The 23,820-nt window shown below is 39.9% G+C and overlaps 1 protein-coding gene across 2 annotated transcripts in view; it reads right to left on the bottom strand.

The window, feature by feature from the left end:
• The window catches only part of trim62.1 (tripartite motif containing 62, tandem duplicate 1), a 41,376-nt gene that overhangs the window by 6,209 nt on the left and 11,347 nt on the right, over positions 1–23,820 (bottom strand). The window contains exons 3-6 of one of the 2 annotated variants that reach the window (XM_084349107.1): positions 6,598–6,693; positions 2,420–2,676; positions 1,698–1,760; positions 668–783 (exon numbers count right to left, since the gene is read on the bottom strand). In XM_084349107.1, coding sequence (XP_084205233.1) covers positions 668–783; positions 1,698–1,760; positions 2,420–2,676; positions 6,598–6,693 — 532 coding nt within the window. The remainder of the gene's footprint in view (positions 1–667; positions 784–1,697; positions 1,761–2,419; positions 2,677–6,597; positions 6,694–23,820) is intronic. The other variant, XM_084349108.1, reaches the window with a different exon arrangement.

Below are 23,820 nucleotides of genomic sequence, written 5' to 3'. Positions count from 1 at the left end.
GAGAGGTATAAAGACTGGAAACAGGGAAAAACAGCCTGTATGGCCCAGTCCAAAGATAACAAAATCAGCACCTCTAAAGCTCGCTCATTAACATATGTAGAAAAACTGGAGTGTACATGACAATTTGTGTTTTTTACATGGGGGTCCCTGCACCCTGCCAAGAAACAGACTGACACATAACTACTGGTAAAACCACACAAACACCACTTTAAAACAGAGGAGACTTACTAAAAATAGGCGACTGACTCCTTTCTCATTGCCTACAAACAAGTTCGCCCCTCTGTTTTTTTCCGGTCTGTCATGTTCACATCATGCACATGGCAGCTGGTTAATTTATTTTTGTAACTTTCTTTTTATTGTTGTTTTCTGGTTAAAACAAACTGAAAACACAAGGGGGGATAGAAAAATAAGAGTCTGTTATAGTACTGTTGTAGTAAGTAAAGGTACATTTCTTCATACAGTTTATTTCGTTGACAGTTGCAAATCCAATTGTCCTTTGATGGCTGGTTTGCCAAAAGGACTTTATAAAAAGGTATTTATTCTTGGCCATGAGATTGTCTGCAATTCTTTAAGACCAGCAGTGTTTGACACTAGTTAACACACAGCATATTTACCAACCAGCAGGTTTAAGTAACATACGCCTCATGCTCCAGTCATGTTCACATACCTGGCGAGATATCCTGGAAGAGCAGCTTCCATATTGTATACTGTAAGGGCCCCATGTACTTGGATGTCGGGAAGTCTTCATACGTCAGATTGGTCTCATGTATCTTCCCTTTAATCCTGCGACAGAAAAACAGATCAATAACAGTCTAAAACCAATTTGCTTTTTCAAAACAATACTGCGTCTTGTTCAACCCACAACGTCAAGGATTCAAGTAAATATTCTGGTTTTTCTCATAGAAATGTGGCATTATTGACATTTAACGACTAATAAACTGCTTCATGAATCTCTGGCAACAGAGATGAATGTATCAGCGGGCGGGAGGAGGCAGAGGGGGCAGTTCAGCTTTAACACCATTACACTATGATTCAATATGAACCCCCACATGAATCACTCAGTGCACTCCTACATGTAGTTCAGAGTCCAGGGAAGATATTGAGTGGGTTTCTTACATGGAAATAACTGAACAGTATGTTGAAAACCCCACACATTTATACAAAAAGAAAGAAGTTATTCAATGTGCAAGGATTTTAAAAACAATTTGTCAGTTAATCTCTTGGTATATATAAAAAATAATAACATATTTATCAAAAAAATATCATTATATCCTGCAAGATATGTACTTATTTTTGATGACTCACCTTGAATGAAGACAGAAACATAAATTTAATCAAATAAAGGTGATGTAGGATCACCAACTAACCTATCCCATCATATAAAAAAACGTAACTGCTTGTGGTTTATAATAGCTTATAAAAAGAAATAAAAGAAAAATCTATTGTTGGAAGTTTAGGAATACAAACAGATTTTTCTACCAGTATTTAAATGTTGGTTCAACCAAATGGGTCTTAAAATATTTGGTTTAAAAAAATAAATAATAATAATTAGCTGAATACCTGATGTAGATCAAAGAAATCTGACAAGTGAACATCTGAACCAGAACTTAATATTTGACACCTTTGGATTTCTAATGTGACAGTAAATACAATTTGGTACTAAAACAAAAGTACTGGTAGTTGATACAGAGCCCTACTTTATCTCTTGGGACTGCTCAGCTGAGTAGATTGCATTGATCTTCCCCGCTTGTCCATCAAATCTATTTTATAAAAAAGATGACATAACATTTAGTTGTGTCACTCTTGTTAGCTCTACATTCAACCTCATTAATCTGCTCCAAGATATTAAACTGTTCAATTAAACCGTCCTCAAGTACCCCTCACAGATTAAACACTACAGCTGGTTTATTTCAGGCCTAAAGCACCATCTGGACAGGGATTAGCCAACGCTGCTGCTCAAATCTGCACTTTCTCCAAAATTTAAGCAACCTTACACTTCGCATGAGGAGAACAAACATTAGGCATGCTCTGAGCTTTTTTTTTTTTTTAATCATTTCAAAAATTTAATATTTTACGATGAAATTTAGTGTTGCTATGGGACTTCAAGAGTTGATAAAAGGACTGCAGTGCACTATGGAGGCATATAAATGCATTTACTGAGGAATGTGTCCATTTATTTTTTGATTTTGACTGTTTCAGTCTTCCATATTGTCACTATAGTCCAATAGGAAAAGAAATATTGTTGTAAACACATTTGCATCAAGAAGAATCAGGTTTTTGTTAACTCTTGAAGACCCATAGCAACACTTATCGTGAAATATTTGGTCTTCGATTTCTTAAAATTTTTGATTTTGACTGTTATAGTCCCCCATATCACAATACTAGGACTGTTTTAGTAAACTCAGGGCAGGTGAAGCACCTCTCAGATGTGACAGCCACTCCCTCCAGGAAGTCATGTCGTCCCGACTCATTAAGGCGCTCCTGCAGGATCTGGATTCCCTCCTTGACGTCGCGCAGCTGCTGGCTATAGCGCTGGATCTTGTGCTCGATGTCGGCCAGTTTGCGGGCCGTGTCCATCTCCAGCTCTTCCAGCATGCTCTTCTGACGCTCGCGCAGGAAGCGGTGGAGCCGCTCGAAGGCGTCGCCGATAGTCGCGCGCAGACTCTTGGCAGAGGACTGAAAGAAAGAGGAAAAAGGCGGTTAAACCTCGGCCGGGCTATTTATAGCTGCCATAATGAGACTGTGAAATAGACTTTGTACTGTAGTTAGCTGCGTTTGTTGAGTGTTTCAGTCACAATAGTCTGACTCTTAATTAGACACGGGTCAGTAATTCAAGAGCTTACAAAGAGCCCTAAATCGTGTTAATATCACATTAACATTCATTCATTGATTTAGCTTGTACACGTATCGATTTAAGTGGCTCTCTGAGAACAGCGTGTGTACAGCCGTCCATTGAGGCAAAGAAGCAGTTTTTCAATGACTTAGTGAGGACAGCACACAGTCACAGAAATAACCCTAAAAAGATGACAGAGGAGGGCGTCCCAAAGGACATCCTGTGTCTAAAGATGACTGATTTTAAGACTGGTGGACAGGCAGTTTGCGAGGGACAGCAGACTGGGAGCTGAAGAGTAAAGAAACTGGTTTGTAGCTGAAGAGAAAAAATGGGAAGCTGGACATCAAAGAGAATGAATCATCTGAGTCTGAGTCTGAGTGTCTGAGAGACGAAACAAAAGGGTGTGATGTGGAAACCCTGTTAAAAATCGCACAGAGAGCGCAGGAGCCTTTCAGATTGAAGCTTCTGAGGAACAGAGACTGGGCTTCATTCAGACATTTAGTTGAAAGTTCCCCCGTCTGCCCTCGACAATCATGTTTTAAGAGTAAAAGTTGAAGTTGTGTTTGTACACAGATTCAAAATAAATCCAAGCGTCTCTTCATCAAAGAGCCGCTTCAGAACAACAGAAAATTAATGACTACTGACTCGCAGCGAAATTGATCCAAACAAGAATTTCAGATGAAACTTGTTTATTTTCTCTGTTGGGAATATCAGCCACTCCTCTGATCTTTTCAGGAGGAGCAGGATTCAGGAACTGTGATCTGAGGTTTAATTACACAGCAGGCCCGTTCCTCTTGTTCTTTCAGAGAGCACAGGGAAGGTATTCTTGCTCTGCCTGTGGGAACTTTTCAGATGACTATTTCAGGCAAGCGTGAGAGCTATGACATTTGATGAGCTGGATCGCAGCCCTCCTGCCTAGTTAGGAATTGAAAACTGATGGTACGGAGGAGGACGGGGAGGACTGCAGCAGCCCACCTATCAGTCTCTTAGTGACGTGTCTGTTGCCTTGGCCCAGTGGGATGTGATGGCACTGAGAGGGTGTCTGCAGCCCTTGGAGACAGGAGGCTGGCTACCTTTCAGGGAAGCATGTGATTATCAAGCGAATCCCCGGTGGGTATGTGAATAGGACACAATGCCTATCCTTCAGACGGAGACACACACGAGCCAAGGACTCAAATTGGAGTGCAAGGCAGGAACATTCAGTTAAAATGAAAGCCGGGCTGCTGCAGTGATTCATCTCAATCTTAGAACAAGAACTGAGATGCAGCTCAGTCTAACATTAAAGGGGAAAACTACAGATTTTACACAACAAAGTCTGTTTTGCAGGTCCTGGGCAATACTACAGCATACGTGAAAAAAGTAATGTAAAGGCTTTTCCTACATTATCATAATTAATGTAGCTCCAGGACCATCATTCCAACACACTAATCACCTTTTTGTAATGTAAAAGCCGTGTGACTTGGGAAAGAGACCTGAAAAATATGCATATGGGAGAAATTATTATCTATCACATGGTTAACCTGGTTAAAGGGTCTATTTTAACCCAAACCATGATCTTTTCCTAAGTCTAACCAAGTATTTCTGTGTCCTGAACCTAAACAAACTGTGAGGGAAAACTGAAAACAAAGAAGAAACTGAAAATCAGAAGTCAACTAAATCTGAAATAATAAATTACCAGTACAATAATAAGATCCACAGAGGACACAAACCCAAGTCTCCTGAGCAAAAGGACTCACTTTTTGGTTAGTTGCAATGATGGTCCTAAAGCAACATTGATTATGATGTTGCAGGAACAACACGAATATCAGATAAAGTGTGTTAAGTCTGATAAATTGCCTGGAGTCAGTGGCAGTTGGGGCTACAAGAACGCACTGCAAGACTGCAAGTTTGAACATATTGGGGGAGTGGAGTTACCAGACCCATCTATCCTGCTCCTTGTCTCTGCTTGCTATATTAGCCACTACTAGCATAACACAACCCCGCGGGGGTAAGGCTACAACAAATAATTATTTTTCTTGATGATTTTTCTGTTGATTATTGTCTCGAATGTCTTTTTTTCTAATCAATTAGTCGTTCGGTCAATAAAATGTGTATTTGCTGGTGAAGAATGTCAATGACCTAAGAAGATCTAGTTGTTTTTGGACAACTTTAAGCTGAAATGCTACATATTATGCCATCAACAAAAATCAGGGGAAACCAACAAGAAAAATTACTTCCGGCAACTTTAAATTTAGCGAGATGAAGAGATGCAGGCAGACATTTCACTGTCAGCTGCCTAAATGCTTCAGAGATCACTGAAGTCACAGTTCGGCTCTCTTCCAGGCAGAGCACTCTGTGCAAATAGATGTAGATCTAATGAGATCAGCTCATTTCCAATGAGCCGTGGGGGCGGCTGAAAGGCCTACAATCTAGCAGTCAGAGTGAGTGGATGGACCGGCTGAAATTGACAGGGGCTGGGCTCTCTGGCAGCTGAGGGTCCTGCAGTGCAGAACTCAAGAAGACAGAGGAGTGATGCTGTGACATCAGACAGCAGGTACAAAAACAAGAGGAAGGGGAACGTGCCACTGAAATGACAAATAACGCTGACGGCTGCAATATCGTCTCCACCAGAGACCTTTTTCTTGGTCAATAGCTTCAATGTCACCACAGGAGAGACAGGAGACGTGTAAGTGTGTGTGTTTGTGTTTGTGTGTGTGTGTGTGTGTGTGTGTGTGTGTGTGTGTGTGTGTGTGTGTGTTGAGAGCTGACATATCGAGTGGATGCTCATGGTTCGCTGATTAAAACAAGGTGTCGAGACTAAACAGCCGCTCAATAAACCAATTTACCTGTCGGAATTTAACTGTCAATCTGAATCAGTTTGGAGGAAAAGACGGATAATCAGTGACTGAAAGACTGCACACGCTAAACAGACCCGTCCGTTATTTCCTGACATTTTCTCTATAAGAACTTCATCTACTAGCTGAGCATCACTGTCTCCATTTGATTGCTTATGATGCAAACAAGGATGCTTTGTTTCTGTGAATATCCAAGCGCTCTGCTACGACTGACTTCCCATGACATTTGTTGGTGTATAATTAATTACTTGTTATATTTAAATGGGATTTCTGACATTTATTTTGGTATTACTCAATTAACAGTTCTGTCTGTAAAATGTCAGAAAAGTATGATTAATGGTCTTCACACTTTCATTAAGCCCAGGATGGGATGGGATTTAAGTGGGTTTCTTTTGTCTAACCAACAGACCAAAGCACAAAGATTAGAGCTGAAACAATTGCTTGATAAATTTAATCTTTTAAATACCCTTTTAAAGCAAAAAAATGCAGAGGTTATGGCTTCTCAAATGTGAATATTTGCTGATTTTAAAGCATTTCATGATGGTTTAAAGGAGTATCTTTTCATTTCAAACTCTTCATCAGATTAAAAAAGACGTCTGCAAACTTGATCTCAGATATAGATGTTGATGAATTTTGTCTACTTGATCAACAAACTGTTTCAGCTCAAGACTTAAAAGAAAGAAAGAATTCTTTAGAGTTCCTACACACTGATTGGTTTGTGCGTATTGTCGTGAACTGAATGTTTTGGTACTAATACTCCACCTTATGCTCTGGAACGGCCACTTATCCAGTATTTTCTGACATTTTTATCCACTACATAAATAAGGAAAACAATTCTTAGATGCTGCTTTGTGCACCTGAATGATTTCTGCTGGTGCAGCTCTACATATGAGGATTGTTCTGTTGAACAATGTTGTAATGTTTCAGTACCTTGGTCTCAGTAAGTTGTCTTTGCAGGAGCTGCAGGGCCTCAGTGTGTCCCTTCTCACTGTCCTGCAGGGTGGCCAGCTGCTCCTTCATCTCCCTCTGCAACACAACAAAACAACAACAAACAACAGGTCAGTAATAAGTTATTGGAAGTCGACAAAACAGAACAGCAGAACGCTGTTTGAAGGATTTTGTTAAATATTGTATGACACTTAAAAAACCCTTCACTTCTTCTTTAAAAATAAAGTCAAATAAAGTCTAAAAAACAGTCAGTTACTTAAAAATAAAGCCAATATATCTGGCAGGCAGACATTTTTGCAACTTTAAACTCTATTATAATTATTTAAATTGTATTATTTGTGTAACAGCTCTCTCTGCTCAGGAACGACGAGGCAGCAAAGATTTAAGCCTCAGCAACAAAACAAGCAAGGCAGATGGAGAGCGAGATATGAAAGAGATAAAATGAAATCTCTGGAGATGTTGGGGTGTGTATGTCAGAGAAAACTGGGTCTCATCTCTAGTCAGGCACATGCTGGCAGAACCTGCACCGCTCAGCCATCTCCGAGACTCCCCAAGGCAGCAGAGAGGCTCTGCGGGAGCTGGCTGGGACGGCTGCTGTCACGAACGGCAGGGAGTTTTTATGTGGGTCCCCTGTGCCAACAACACCGGCGCACTCAGATTTAGCTTTTAGGACAGAAGTGGTTCAGCAGACGGCCTCCATTAGGTAGAGACTTGTTTATACAAATGTGCAAAGAACTGTGGGTACGAGACTCAAGGTGCAGCTCTGCACTTTGTTAATCAGCTCTCAGCTGATGTTTTCATGCTGGGTAAATTACAAAGAATTAGCAGGAGGAGAGTTCTCTCCCAAACTTTAATCTGTTGAAAATAAAAACTTTTTGGGTTACATCACAGACTTGCTTGAGTTTTCACTGGGGCACACAATGTGTTATCAAACAAGGTTGAGGAAGAAGTAGCTCTGTGAAGCTATACACAACGGTGCTTTCAGCTAAAATGTCTTACATGCTAACATGCTCACAATGACAATGCTAAAATGCAGATGTGTAGCAGGGTCACCATATTCACAATCTTAGTTTAGTATTTTTAGCACGCTAACATTTGGTAATTTGCACAAAACCCAAAGTAGAGCCGAGGCTGATGGGAATGTCATTAGTTCTGAAACTATTTGCTCATAAACCAAAATACTGGAAAAATTTGATGTTTGAACTAATGGTTGTTCCAGATGAAGAAACAGGGGAGACAAGAAGAACCGTTTATGAACAGAGTGTATAAAAAGATGCTGGAAACAATCGGATGACGGCAGACCACATGAAAAAACACTTGCTTGTTTGCAAGTTATTTAATTTTGAGGGTTTTCCCCGACACCACAGACAATGTGACCTGATTCACGAACCAAAAAACACGGTAGATGGACAGTCGGACAGAAGAAGCAATCGGAAGATGTCACTCTGTGCTCTGGAGCATTATAGTGAGCACTTATCACTTAGCAATGTTTTGACATGTTATAGACTAAATAGTAAAATTGATTAATTGTGAAAATAGTTGGCAGATTAATCAATAATGAAATCAATACAGCCCTATGCATGCTCACACATTTTGGCAAACAAGCCTTCAACAGAACACGGCAGGCGTGGTATCATCCCCAGGTATGCAGGGGATGTAATAACTTCTGTTACTGCAACGAGCAATAACATTCAGAAGAAATGGGGAATCAAAAGGGTACAAAAATACACTGCATCATGGATCTGATTATTAAAACCTGAAAGTCTTTGAGGTGGTTAAACAGCTTTCTGGTAACTATCCAGAGAGACTGGATTTCTGCTCATTAAAAAAAGCTTTGAGTTAACTCCATTTTATAAAAGACAGAACTGAGCATCAGTGGAATTATGCCAATGCATTCAATACAGACAAACAAACCAGCCTCAAGTGTAAACATACACATCCACATCATCATCCACAACACGGCTTCAAATGGAGCAGTGCATCGCAGAAAAGCCTTCTCCAAAAAATGACAGTATATCTGTGGCAGTAAAAATGGCATCATTTTATCTGCTCTGGGATTTTTATCAAAAGGAAACAACCTGGCACAAGCCTCATTTATTTCAAACCCCTCCATTATGCCAACCTCCTGCTGCTGGTCTCTTTGCTCATGTAACCTGTGCGTCACTTTGTCTGTGATCCACAAAGTGTCACCTCCCCTGAACACCAACCACGGCTAAAAATCCACCAAATGGAACTGTCAGCTTAGCGGGGCAAAGAAAACAACCATCAGTCAGCTACTGGGCTGAAGTAAATGCCACAGTAGAGCTCCACTGAAAGGAAAAATACATAATAATAAAACCATCTACACTACCAGGGGAAAATTAAGGTTATGACACCTTACTATATACGATACTATAGAGTAAAAAATAAGCTGTGCATCAATTTGTGATGCATTAGAAGACCCTTGACCTCGACCATTAGCTGCTAAATTAAAAAAGAAGCAGATGTGGGGTGTCGAAGATGAAGCATGTTTCTTGTCAAGGACAGAAACAGTGAAAAACAATGGTTGGTGCAGTGGGGGAGCGTGGCTCTACATGCTAATGATAGGAGTGCGGCAGGCTCAGCGGGCGCTCCGCCTCATCGCTACACGCTTGTCTGCGGCAGGTCAAAGGCCGCTCCCACACACTGAGATAGACCGACACTGACAGACTGGCAGAGAAAACATGCTCATCCGCTCTGCTGCTGCTGCCCATCGCCTCACTGACTGACTGGTCAGGGAAGGGCAACTTCAAATCTTCCTGCCGTCACGCTAATGGGAGGATGCATCAGCACAAAACCACGTCTCTGAAATCTAGAGCTGAAAGCAATGATTATCTGCTGATTATTTTCCCAATTAATTCCCAACCCGATTAGTGTTTTGGTCAATAAAGTGTCAGGAAATGGTGAAAAATGTCGATCAGTGTTTCCCAAAGCCCAAGATGACGTCCTCAAATGTCTCGTTTGGTCCACTAGATATTCAGTGTACGGGCCGAGAAGAGTAAAGACATCAGAAAATATTCATATTTAAAAAGGTAAAGTTCACACAAAAATGAAAATTCAGTAATTGACAATTGAAAATCAACTGAAGTAGATGGGGACTTGTTTTAAAATGTGAAAATACAACCAAGAAAATGTAAGAAAAAAACATAAAATGGCATCGCACTGTAATCCAAGTCTCCTGAAGCCCAGAGATCTCAAATTGATTCGATAAGACATTATTTGCACCTACTTCTGACATTGTGTGCGCTAACACTTTTAGCTTAGCAGCTACAGTGAAGATTAGGTGTAAATCGGGTCCAAAATTGTCCTGAAAAGATGTTATTTACATACATTTTTAAAGGTGAAAGCTTAACTGTAGTTGCTAAGCTAAAAGTGTTAGCTGCACCCAGTCTGAAGTGGGTGCATGAGCTCAACCATGCAACATGGGTGTAAATAACATGTTTTCAAATTAATTTTGGATCTCTTGGCAACCGGCAACTTGGATGACACTTCTCAGTTGTATGGAGCCATTCTATGTTTCTTTATTTGTTTGTTGCTGTTTTGCTGCGAAGCTCCAGAAATGTTTTGTAGACTATGAAACTTCACCCGGGCGAGTAGATAATGACTCAATTTAAACTGTTCCTTTAAGAAGCAGGAATCAGAATTTTGACTTTTTTTCTTGAAAAATTGCTCAAACTGATGAATCAAATATCAAAATTAGTTGGCGATTAATTCATTAGTTTACAACTAATTAATTAAGCTCGAGAGAAAACCTGAAATCATCTGCAGTGTTTCTTTTGATAAACAAGTTTTAGATTCATGTTGTCTAGTAGTTTTTGCATCATCCCCAAACTGGGTATATCCACTCTGTTCCTGTTACTGGATAGAACTGATACTAAATTAAACGCATGAGAGAATGTGAAAAGTATTTAAGCTAGCAAATCCGCATTTTAGAAAAAGCAAAATCAACTTCGGTAAAATCATCTCCTCATACTTCAAGGCCTTAAAGCCTCCTCCATAACGCGCAATTACATAATCCTCTTTAATCTTCCTGGAAGCAAAATACGTCCTTTGAGTATCCTACAGATGGAGATTTTCTGTGGTGACATTTCTAGCAGCAGCAGAAAAAGGCACAGCTGTAGTGTCTGTTACTACAACATGAGTGATGAGTGAGGAATGAGGATGTGATTCACTGGTATCGAGAGGAACAGTGTGCATGACGACAGGCAAAACCATTATGTGACAAAACAAAAAAATGCAGGTGAATGAACGCTGGTATCGGCAGAGACAAGGACGTTGTATGTGAGCGTATGCGTTGTTTGGAGGCGTCTCTCTCTCCCGTCCGTCGCATCTGGCCAACACAAGTCTGACATGACATTTCCCCAGGACGTCTAGATGCAGGAAATGGGGGTCACGGCTGGGGGATTATAAATCTCAAACTCATTTCATCCTGCTGTCACTCCTTACTCCCTCTTCCTCTCCTGCCAGGTTAGCACCTCTGGTAGATATTTACAAGGAAATAAATTCATAAAATGATAAACTGCTTCTTCAAAAGTCTGCATGAGGCTGAAAACTCCTCATACGTTCCTTTCAGCTGTGATTTCGATTACATTCAGCAGGATTTTGAAGAGCTTCAAACTGCCAGCCCTGATGAAGAGGTGAACAAAACAGCATGCAGTGTCCCAGCATGAATAATAAAAAGCCTACAGGGTGGAGAACTTCCTCTCTCACACACAGACAGGACTAGCTTCCAGTGATTTCATCCACATGCATCGATGACAGGAAATATTAAAAACAGGGGAAACTGCAACTCATCTCCTTACTGGAAGACATAGAATACAAGGCCAATATCATACTTAGACTTTCATCTGAGAACGCAAACCCCAGCAGAGCCCGCAATAACTCAATGCACTGCAAGTGATTTTCACAAGGACGGACAGTTTGGCACAACCTTCGTCGAGCTGAGGGTGTTATTCTGTCAGGTAGCAGACAGGGTGGGTAAAAAGGACACCAGCCAATGACAGAGCAGCGAACACACTGCAGCCGTTACAGTCGGCCACTGAGCTTTATGGGCTCACACATGGACCAGGTCTGAAATATGTCGTCCACACCCAGGCACAGAGTCAAAGGAGCAACAACATGCTGGGGGCTCAAGGTTATCGGTGTGGATATTACAAGTGAAGCAACACATTCTGCACACACCCGCAACTTGACAGATTTTTCCTCACCATTAAGTGACCAAAAATCTCAGACCACATTATATAACATTATATATAAACTAGCTGTCGGCGACGCATAGTCTTAATTCATGCAAAGGCATTTAGCAACCATGGTAACCAGGGTCACCACAGGAGTGCAGAGACTTTCCCTGATGTGACAGATAGTAAAAAAGGATTAAGAAATGAAGGTGTTTTGTGCTTGTGTTGTCTCTCACAGTGTGCAATTAAGTAAGTGTGAGCATGAACTAAACAGCAACAAATTATCTTTTTTCTTAGTCTGAACTGAATAAATTGAGTGTATCAAGTGTATAATCTAATATTCGCTCCTGTTCAACCACTAGTGAAAATATTGTGACTCTGACGGGAATAAATTAGTAAAACAGCAAGAGGAAACATGAAAATTCATGTCATTACTTGATTCAGCTGAAGGTAAAAAGGGTACAAGCAGGCAAGCAAACAGAGAAGAGAGCCAAGATAAATAATCTGCTAGTAGACTAAAAGTAAAAGAAAATCTAGAAAAAGGCCAGTGTTTTCTAATTGGGACACAGAAGCCAGGAGGAAGTGCAAACACACAAATAAAACAGGCCATCTCATCAGCAGGTTGTCCACATGAAACATGTTGACAAGCGACTAGCCTGTGCGTGGTCGTGTCCTCACAGCGCGAGGACCCTTTCACAGCACTCAATGCCAGGCCGAGTGCAGCCTAAAGACACTGACACGGGCAGCAGAGAAAGAGCTAACAGCCGACCTCCACCAGCGAACAGCAGCTACTCATGTCACAACATCAGAATTACTCGCTGTGATGTAAGCTTTGTGTTCTGAGGTGCAGGATTTTCAAAATATTTTCTTTTATTTCTGACACATTGTTCTTACAAGAGCAGCCATTCGGAACAACAACAAAATGCAGACTGATGACCTCTGGGAATACAACATATTGCCTTTCAAAATGTTTCTTTATATGTTATACAAGTCATCATTTTCATGGATAAGCCAACAGAGGTTGATTTATTTAGGATAAACAATTGGCTAAAGCATTTGAAGCCAATCATAGAAATGTTTCACCTGTCTGTCTGGTGGGACGGCAGTCCGCCTCCTCCAGCCCAAAGGCGGCAACCAAAACAAAAACGTATGAAAAGAAACAAAAAGCAGAACAACAAAAGTGCTGTCTCAGTCTGCAAACTCTGGTGTATTTGTTCCAAGACATCAAATTGAGCTCAAGCTGCTGCTTACATCCCACAGCCTTGTTTCCTCTAGCATCAGCAGAGCCTGCAGCCTCTCCAGGGGAGGACAAGTGCGTCCCTGCAGCCTGAGCTCAGCCAGCAGAGCAGGCAGAGGCCAGCTGAGCTGACTGTGCAGGAACTGGCTCAGAAAGCTGCAGGACAGAGACACACTGTTCACCGCCAACATCTGTCCTGGAGAGACAGAAGCAGCCACAAGAACAGTCTGTACAGTACGTTGGTATTTACTTCATAAATATGAAAGAGGTTTCTTTGTGTGCTTCTCATATCAGACCTCCCGCGAAGTCCACTCCTCAGTTACAGTGTAGAGATGATTTGCTGGCATATATGATCATTTTTAATCAGGGTTGCAAATAGCAATTATTTTCATTATTGATCGTATTTTCAATATAGTGCTGCAAAATTACACAGTTGACTAATTGATTGACAGAAAATTAAATGCCAGCCGGTCTGTTAATCAATTGATTGTTTAAGTTGAATGTCAAGCAAAATGCTAAATGCTGGTTCAACCTTGTCAAATGTAGTCACTATAAACAGTACGGCTGTAAGTCGATTATGTTTCTGTTTGGACTGTTGGTTGGACGACACAAGCAGTTTGTCAGCGTGGGCTCTGCAAACCTGTGATGGGCATTTTTACCTCCGCCAAGGTGGATACGTTTTTGACTGTGTCCATATGTTGGTTGGTTGGTTACTAGACGGATTTCTACAAAACTTGGTGTGGATCCTGATAAAAGGGAAGGATCCAGGATTTTTTCCCCACTTTCTTTAACATTATTAGATGGGGCATGTTTTTCCCCACATTTGTAAAGTTTTCAGGCAATAATGCAAGGAACTAGATGAAAAAATGTGTTTAATACCTGTGTATTAGGTATATTAGGTGGCTGGTACGAACAGATGCAGATCCAAATAAATATCCGGATCTCGCAGATTTAAATGTTATATTTGATATTGTATCAGCCTTGACTGAATTAAAGGTGACTATTGGGCCTTGGTGAAGGTATGCGCTTGACTGAGTGCTGTTCTAGTTGAACATTTGCTGACATTGTATAGAATAAACAATGAATTGATTTATTGACAAAATAAAAAATAATAAAATAATGTAAAAAAAATTGGTTTCAGCCTTGAGTGGCTTCATTGTTTAGTCTATAAAATGCAAGAAAAAGTGGAGAAAGTGCTCCACACACACAGTTTCACAGACCTCAAGGTGAAATTGTTTTTTAAGAGTCCGAGAAAAACCAAAGATATAAAATATAGAATGATAAAAATAAAGAATAAACATCAGCAAATTCGTATATTGCCTGAGGTGAAAACTGGGCACACACACTTTTGAATGACAAATGACTTAAATATACATCTTTCATCACTCTTTTGAAAAATGTACAGAATAAAAAAAGATTAATTTTTCAAAATGTATGTCAATTTACCGAATGACATCAACATTTCTGATCGATCAACAAAAATATCTTCGTAATAATTTGTATCCAAATTATTTTAATAAATTAAAACTGCTGTGACTGATCCTGGGTCTGAGCACCAGATCACTAATGACCGCCATATCTACAACTCCTATTTTACAAAAACATTTGGTAAAAGCAGTGGGGATGGAGTAAAAGCGCTGATGCTGGCGGCCCCCTCCAGTCCTCTGAATATAGGGCACGTCATGTAAATGATGAATGCTCAGAGGCTGCTGCTCCACTTCCTGGAGCGAGGAAGGGCACAGAGTATGCAAATGTACTACCCCAAACATGAATAGCTAAAGAAAAAAACCCACAAAACTGCATGCCATTTAATATCTTTACCTTCTTAAAATAAAAAAGATTTGTGATGTTTGAATCACGGGAGTGTGTGGTGTTCACAGGGCAGCAGAGCAGTTGGACATCTGATATCTTTTAGAAAGACGGACAGGTCTCGAAGCTATCATTGTTAAGTTTGATCATCTACACAGCACAGGACAGGCTATTAAAGAGGAACAGGGGGTTTGTCTTTGGCACAAGAGTGGAAATATGAGAGGTGTTGAGCGATAAGAGAGAGAGCGTGCTGCTTGTTAAGAGTCACCAGCTTCACAGAAACACTCACCGACAGTCCTGAGGCTGTTTTCTCCTGACTGCCGAGCAGAACTAGCTTCTGCAGAGCTATTCAAATAAGGAGTCCAAGATAGATACACAATTTTCACAGCTGACGTGGAAAATGTATTTGACAGGCAGCCAGTTTAAATGCTTTCGGGGCTAATATGAGATTTCAGAATATTCTCACTACAGCAACCAGTTTCAACACATCTTTGAAGAGCCATCAATCAGCCCTGTCAGGAGCAGGATGCTAATCTTGGAGAGGGCTATGCATCATCTCAACAGGCAGCTGATGAAAGAAAAGCAAAAATTCATTAACAACAAAAAAGACCCACTTCCTTAAGGCATGTGAGATCACATAAAATCTTAAATAAACCACAAACTTCTCCAATGATTCCCAACATCTATAATAAGTTGAAAAGAAATGAATCATGAATGAAACTGATTTAAGTGGCTGTATAAGGACACAGCACCTGGTTGTGCAGCAACTAGGACTGCAGCAATGTATTGTTTTCAGGATATACAGTGGTATGAAAGTTGACAATTATCATACTGTGTACATTTGCTTATTCACGCTATTGATTTCCGCAGCAAAAAAAAAATTAAAAATCTGGTTTATATCAAGTTTTATGTCCATCAGGTAGGGTTAGGCCTATTTAAAAAAAATGTAAAACTGTTTAATATAAGGCCTAAGACTTGACTGGACCAGTAATTTCACCACTAGATAATGCACGAGACTGAGCCGCTCCCGAGAGGAACATAATAAGAGCCCATTAATTCTCATTCATGTAGCAGCACTACAGTCCATCAGGGCAACTACAATATGTTGTGTTTTCATGTCTCACAACAACAATTTAACTTAACTTTTCTTCTTCTAAAGTTTAACATCAAATTAATAAATAAAATAAGACTGGAGAAAAGATTAATCAATTAGTTTTTCACAACAAATTCCTGATAGCGAGATTTTATTATGAAACATTAAGAAATGAAGACTGAACCCCGAGGGGGCTTTTTTATTTGAAGAAGTGTTACAAGAGGTGTTGAGAAACCTATTTCCATTCTGTTAAGGACCATTGTAACTCATAATAATTACAATAATTATATAATGCCATAAACTGTGTTACCTCGAAACTGTGATATTTTCTAAGATGGTTATTGTACCATGAAAATCTCATACCGCTGCAACCCTAGCAACAACCAAACTCACAGAACAACTCACAAGTTGATTTAAATCTGTTTCAGTTCATTTTCTACATATAAGAGACATGTCAAAGCGCAAAAACCTACATGCCTCTGAACAAAATTGGATAGACTTTAAAGCCAACAGAGCAATGACATGTATGACACTGCACAGAGCGACACATGCAAGTTGCGACGGTGCTTGTTTTGCTTTCAGGCGGGAAAAAAATGGCAACCTGGTCACAATTTTTTTTTGCTAAATACAACACTAAAATGTGTTTTAACACTTTTAAGGAGAGCAAATGAAACATGAGCTTGTAGATTCTTCTGGTTCCCAAATTAGGAATTTCCAGTTCTGTTCAAGAAGTAAAAAAACACAACATTAAAAATGTAATATTTTGTTTTTTAGCATTCCCTAAGGAACAACATTTCCCATAAGCCTGCTTGACAGAAGAGATGGGTCCATTGGCGAGTAGGGAAGCTGTGGTGGAAACTTGGTGTACCTTTATGCTTGTTACTGTGTTGAGTATTTTGCTTCTCTAGCACCTTGTAATATATGGGATATTTACAAATAAATGCACTTTTCCGAGTTAAAGGGGTTGCTTGCAACTTTGGGCAGCAGAGAGAGCAGATATGTCTGTAATAACAGCAGGACAGAGAGGAGCCAACAGTGTAGAAGTTTTTAGAGAGTTGAGATTACAGCTAAAAAGTTCAAGATAGATGACTGCAGAAGACAAAGTAAGTGAATTTTATGAATATGGACTAAACTCTATGCTTAAAATTAAGCTTGGTGCTCGCTCTCTCTCTGCGTGGATTTTTGCTTGGTGCTCTGGTTCCTCTCATGAAGACATGCAGATTAGGTTCACTGGCGTCTCTAACATTTTGTAGTTTCCAAAGAAGAAGGGCAAATAGCCAGACAGGCATCAACAGCCATATTTGGAAACTCAGACACACACAAACCAAACTCTAATGCAGGCATAACAACACAGCTCTAAAGAACTGCATCACCTCTTTGCTACTGCGCAGTGACTTCACTCTGTGGTCATACTGCTGCGTAAACATACCCCGACAATAACCCTTGGTTATGTTTGACTGCCAGCAGATTTTCACCACAACCACATACAAGCGTGTCATCTTTCAGAAAAAGCTTCTTAGGATTAGTGAACCCCCTAATAGTCAGCATGTTGTTAATATGAAACCATGTAGTATGTGTCAGGCGCATAAATCACCCTGTGAAAAAACACGATGTGGTCGAATGCCATCCAGCACGACACAAACATGGCACGGATAACAAACAGTTTGTTTGCCTCCACTTCGTCTTTGCGGCATGGGTGCAGCTGGAAGCTATTCTGTTCTAGCTGTCTGTTTGTGTGTGTGTGTGTGTGTGTGTGTGTGTGTGTGTGTGTGTGTCTGTGTCTGCATGTGTGTGTGTGTGGGCGCGTGCGTGCGTGTACGACGCAGGCGTGATGGCTAGCCAGCAGCTCTATCTGACCAAATAAAGTGTGCGTCTGCTTCTCTTTCTCTCAGTCCCCTGACATCAAATAAATATTTGGGATGTACGCCTCTTTTGTCAAGTCACACTGTAAAATAACAGACTGTTTCTGCAGACACTGGCAGTACACTTCCATGAATTTTAAGTATAGCCTTCAGTCATGTCTGCATTTTATTAAATCCCCTGATGATTTTCAAATAATCTACATATTGAAGCCTGGAAGATCATATTAAACCAGAATTACCGCATCGCAGTTGTATGCTTCCGCGCACCAGTCAAGCTGCAGTTTACACCCATGTCTTTCCCGACTTGTATAATATATGTAGTCAGGAAGGAATTTATTAAAAGGTATGCAGCGTATATTTGGTGAAATAGAAGTTATCACTATATTAATGTACAGAGGACTGATAGAGAGCTTCGTCATCTGGTGCAACATCAATATCAGAAAAACTAATGCATGTTTATTAGTGTTTAAATTCAAAAAGAGAATTAAAAAAACAGACTTCCTTGAATGTGTTCAGTTTTGGTCAATAAAGCCAATTCTGAGAGAAGATGAAGAAGCCAAAGATTGTGGATGTATCACACACATGTTCATACCGGCAGCAGAGAAGATCTCTACAATCAGCACAGTTTCAAAGGGAGGAAATTTCTCGATTGTAAGATGCATCGTGATGCAGATGTGGAAGATTCTGCATCGATACAGAGACAGAGCATAATCCAGAGATTGCCGTCTCTGTAAATTGTTGATTTATGGCCTCGGCTGTAAAGTAATGCTGTAATGTCGCTCTCATGCTTTGAATTGTAGACAGACATTAGGATAACGTTCTTGTAATGCTCTGCAGACAGATTTATGTTTTAGTATTTTAATGTTTATGTACTGAGCTCTGTCACATGGATGCTGGTATTGAAAAGATGCAGTTTTTATATTGTAGACTGTTGTAGTCTTTTTATTGAAAGGACATTCTAACTATAAAGGGAATTTACATTCATTACATTAATTTACACTCAAGTATTTTGAATTGAATTGAATTGAATATGGTCACAATCTCAACTTCTGTTCCTGACTTATGGGTTTTAATGATGGCAAGAAACGTGTTTGTGTAGAACATTATCATGTCACAGTAAAGTTGACCTTTTTGGATATAAAATGTCATCACTTCATCATCTCCATTTGAAATTTATGTGTAAATTTGTCATAATTATCTTATGAATCCTTGGATTATGTCCAGGGGTCCATGTGTTTTACGAGGTCACAGTGACCTCTGAACAACAAATTCTAATCAGTTTTCACTTGAGTCCAAGTGGATGTTTGTGCCAAGTTTGAATAAATTCCCTCAAGGCGTTCTTGAGATATCACGTTCACAAGAATGGGGAGTACAACCTGAATACATAATGCCTCAGGCCACAGCTGTCACCGGCACAGAGGCATAAAAAAAACTCAAACAAATTCAGGCACAAGCACAATTTTGTAAACAATGAATTAATGTCTTTTTTGAACAATATTGACCATTTCAACCCACACAGGTCTTCATCAGGTGTTCTTAATCCAAACTTCTGATTATAGGGAAGTCAGAGAGCCATATACTAGTAAAACATTGTGTGCTGTGTAAACAAGCAACAGAAAATTAAGAGTAAAGAAGAGTAAATTATTGATCACAGTTTAGAGAGTATAAAGAGTCATTCACCTTTTTTAAGTTTGTTCCTGCTTCACTTGTTTCTGACAGCTTCAGAAGTAAACGCTAACTTAGCTTGAATTATGGCAGCTAAATCTTTTCATTCTCGTCCAATTTTGTTCAGCAACCAATAAAACTGTGCTTTCACATTTGGTAAAATGTGAAATAGACATCTAAGTTACGCTAAATCGCCTCTGTTCAGTCTCCTACTGATCACTCCGATCACGTATACTGTGGGGCCGCTCTTTTCATTAGTTAGTCATTCTCATTTACATATTTTTCTTCTATCAAGATCTGAACGACATTGTGATTTGATAGCACTTCATAAATGCCACTTGATAATCAGAAGAAACAGTGAAACCTGCGCTGCTGTGCTGTGATTTAGAACAAATCAATACGAAGATGAAGTCGACTCATGACAACTGTGCAATCACCTGGATTGACAGTTGTCTTCTGAACTTCCGTGCCACAGAGCTGTCAATCAGGCTTAGGTAATGTCAATATAATTTTCAGATTCAATCACATTTTCAAAAAGCTCAGTTTAAAGCTAACTTCAGCCAATCAGATCAACGGTAAGAGAGCGCTACCACTTGCGGAGCCAGTTGGCACATCAAACTCTTGCCAAAGCCAGTCAAAAGGGATGGGTCATGATTTTCAAATAGTCTTCGAATTAGAAATATTCAATAGTTCATGTAACTTTGTTGGTAAAAATATAGTTTCCATTGTTTTATCCCTAGTTTTTACCTGCGCCTGGAAATAAGGTCTGTAATAACGCGATTACAGACCTTTGTAGAATCACGTTATTTTAATCAAGACTCTGCTAAAACGTGTGAAGCACGGTCGTCGCCACATAAGGTCAGTATAAGCCATTACTAGTTATAAAAACAGCAGGTCATCGCTAATCAAATGATCGTCGAATACTCGGTGACTATCAAATGGAATTTTTGCTTGAAATTCCCCATCCCTAGTCGAGGGAAGAGCGAAAACACCTTTCCATTGAGAAAAGCCCTCAGTGTCGTTCTTTGCCCTTCTTTCAATGAAATATACTCAGATATACGCAAATCAATCGTATGATCATTCCCACGCATCTGGCTCTCTTTTAAACAGTGCATGATCTTTAAACCACCATTAAGACACGTTAGAAAAGGTGAAATGAGGTTTGTCTAAAGAAGCGTTTACTCTGTCACTTCAATATATGAGAGTGCTGATCAGACTGATGCCCTTACTTGTCTCTTCCTGATTAAAGCCGTTTCTCACAGCCCTCTAAACTATCTGAAAGCTAACGCTTTAAATCCTTGACGAAGGCTCGGTTGTTTTACAGCTGCAGTTATTGTAAGTCACAGTGGAAAAGAGCTTCTACTAAATGTCTGAACTGCAAACAGCTGCTGGAGCAGGAAACCTCTGTTAATGTGCACACTGAGAGCAATGATGAGCAGAGGAACCAGGGGTTGAGGACAGACTTTCCAGCTGGCTGCTTCCCACTGATTAGCCTGACCCCGGATGCATGCTAAATGCATTATGGGAAATAAACAAGCTCTTAGGGTACCTGGCCAGAGAAGCTTGAACTGGCCATACATCACATTAACAAATAATTTCAGAGTAAAAGAGCTAATGAGGACATCAATTACTATACAGGCCAAAGCAAGGCAGTCATGCAAAACTTTTATTCACTTTCACTGGGTGCTTTCCATTCCACACATGAAAACGCTAAAACTGATTATTTAACAGCCGTTTTCCCTCTCGACTGATGATTATACAAATGTTTGGCAAAGAACTGTTGTTCTATTTAATTTGACGCCATTTCCCTAATCCTACGGCTAAAACTAGACTTAGCATGTGAGAGCTTTCCTAGCACGTGGCTGCCTATCAATCATCTCCTGCCCCTCTACACCTGGACTTTCACGGGGGAAAACCACAGGTTTAAACAGAAATGCAGCTCTACCCTCTCATTCAGACAAACGAGGCATTTAACAGGGAAACATCTTCAGGCTCCCTTCGACTGGTTCGCCCAGGAAGGGGGTCAGATCCGGCTGATTGGAATCTGTGCAGTAAATACGGACTCCTACCAGCAGCACGTCTAATTAAATCATCTGCAGCAAATCACGGAGACAGGGCATTACAAGAGATTACAGCCCGGTCCGGCCCTGCCCAGAGACCCCCGAGAACAATGGCCTATAATCTGTCTTAATTCCCCAGCTAATCAAGCAACGCAGGGCTCAGAGTCTCAAGGCTGCAGTGGTACAGCAGTTCATCCACCCAAATATTCAAGTGACAAAGCTAAAAAGGCAGCTAGGCCTGAATAATAGCTGCTCTGCAATCACTCTAAACTCATGGATTTTTAACATTTACCAAGCTCTGCAATTGTCTCCACCAAAGAACCCATTTTACTCAAACTCTCATTTCATATTGACAACTTTTAAAAAGGCTTTTCTACAACTAAAAGGAGAAAAAGTAGCCATTTATACGACATCTTTCACTGCTCGGTCATCTTCATTTAATGAAACCTTTATAGCTGGTGTCACTGGTGTGCAGGCTGCTCTCCCCCACTGATCCGCCTCACATTAGGGAGTGAGCATTAAGCCTCACTTTAAGCCGCAAAACTTTAAGGACAGCACTTCCTCTTTCATTCGCTAAGATGACCAGTAAATCTCTCTCCTCTCCAGCGATCCTTCCCCTCTCTTCCTCTCTGGCCTGCCAGACCAGTTGCAGCACTCACTACACTGCTGTGACCTGAACGTTTAACTAGCACACAGATACAAGTCCAACAGCTGATGTCAACACAACAGGTACAATACTTTCATTTATAATGAATCACTGAGACAAAGTCATGTGTGGGAGTTTGCGTGCTGCTGCTACAGAAAACCAATTACACTTCTGCAGAATACACCTCTTCAGAGGGCTATTTTTGAGGTCGTATAATTTGTAATGTTGCTAAGCAAATATGTGCTCAGTTGCCAGCGTGATGCAGTCTGATACAACAGCCCTGCAATAAATCCTACCTTCATGAGAGTGATAATGCTATAACTGTTTCAGAGAAGTGTTGACTCAACTTTATTGTCCTTTTTTAAAGCTGTTGTTTGGAGGCTGAATAATACTGAGAGGTGTTTTTCTAATATTTGCCTGTTGGGTAAACTAGATATTAGGAACACCTCACATTAAAATCCAATGTAGCTCAAACGCACAACAAACTACATCTTCCAAAATGATCATAAAGTTGAATCAACACGGCTCTAAAAAAGTTCTAACCTCAATGAAGGTGGACTATTTTATGGTGTGTTATTTTACCTTTATTGTCATTACATATTCAAATTGTGTTTGTTTCACTGTTACCATTTTAGTATTATTATATGCACTCCCATATAACTTGCACTTTTATCTGTTTTAGATTCAAGTGTTTATTCCTTTATGGGCACTCAATCCGTTTTATATGAGATGATTTCCTATGTTTGTATCTCATTTAATATATGTGGTTATTTTCTTTGAATTTCACCTGCTTTAGATGAGCTTATCCACTTTTTTTTATCCATTTTTACCTATTGATATACACCTTATTTATTTTATTTTAGACTAGGTGTATGGGCTCAGAGCTGCTTCGTATATGTGCTCTCATGTTCATAATTTTTGTGTCATACAAGGAGCTTACTTGGGTTTCTGTTTTTAACTTTTAATCTGAAAATCTTTTAATCTAGAAAGCACTTTGTGCTTAAGCTTGAAAAGTGTTACATAAATAAAATTATTTGTTTTAGCTCGATGCAAGTGGTAAACTGGCAATCGAAAGTAATATTTCTTTGTTTAGCAAAAGATCGACTTGTGTTGAGAGAGGAGAAGGAGAGGAGAAGATATAGTCCAGACGAGATCAATGCATTTGATGAGAAGGAGAGGATAATGATGACAACAAAAACTGCCTAAATCAATTTCATAAATCAAATGTTCAATTATTTTTTTGTGTGTGTGAGAGAGAGTTGGTTTAGTTTTATTTTTCTTTTATTTCATTTTTATTGATTCAAATATCGCTCATCTAATTTCAGACTTGGAGAGAATAAGTAGTCATGACAAAGTATACACTTAACAATTTACAATAAAAGTTTGAATGTTGATTGAATCATCTACTCCCTCAAGGGGTTGCCAGTTTGTGCACTAGCTAACGTTGCTAGCTACCAACCATTACCATTGCTAAGGCAAGTGGAATTAACGTTGCGAATGCTACAGTGTAGCTAGCTAACATTTAGTTATTAATTAAGTACATCAAGCTGGACGCATACTGAAGAACTCAGCCAATCTTACTTATTTTTTACCACAAACTGGCAACTACCAAGACTGTTGATCGGTGATGAAACACAG

The sequence above is a fragment of the Pagrus pagrus genome (genome assembly GCF_965226575.1).
Source record: "Pagrus pagrus genome assembly, chromosome: 3".
Lineage (NCBI taxonomy): Eukaryota > Metazoa > Chordata > Actinopteri > Spariformes > Sparidae > Pagrus > Pagrus pagrus.
The sequence above is the reverse complement of the archived record's forward strand: the minus strand, read 5'-3'. Positions and strand labels throughout refer to the sequence as shown.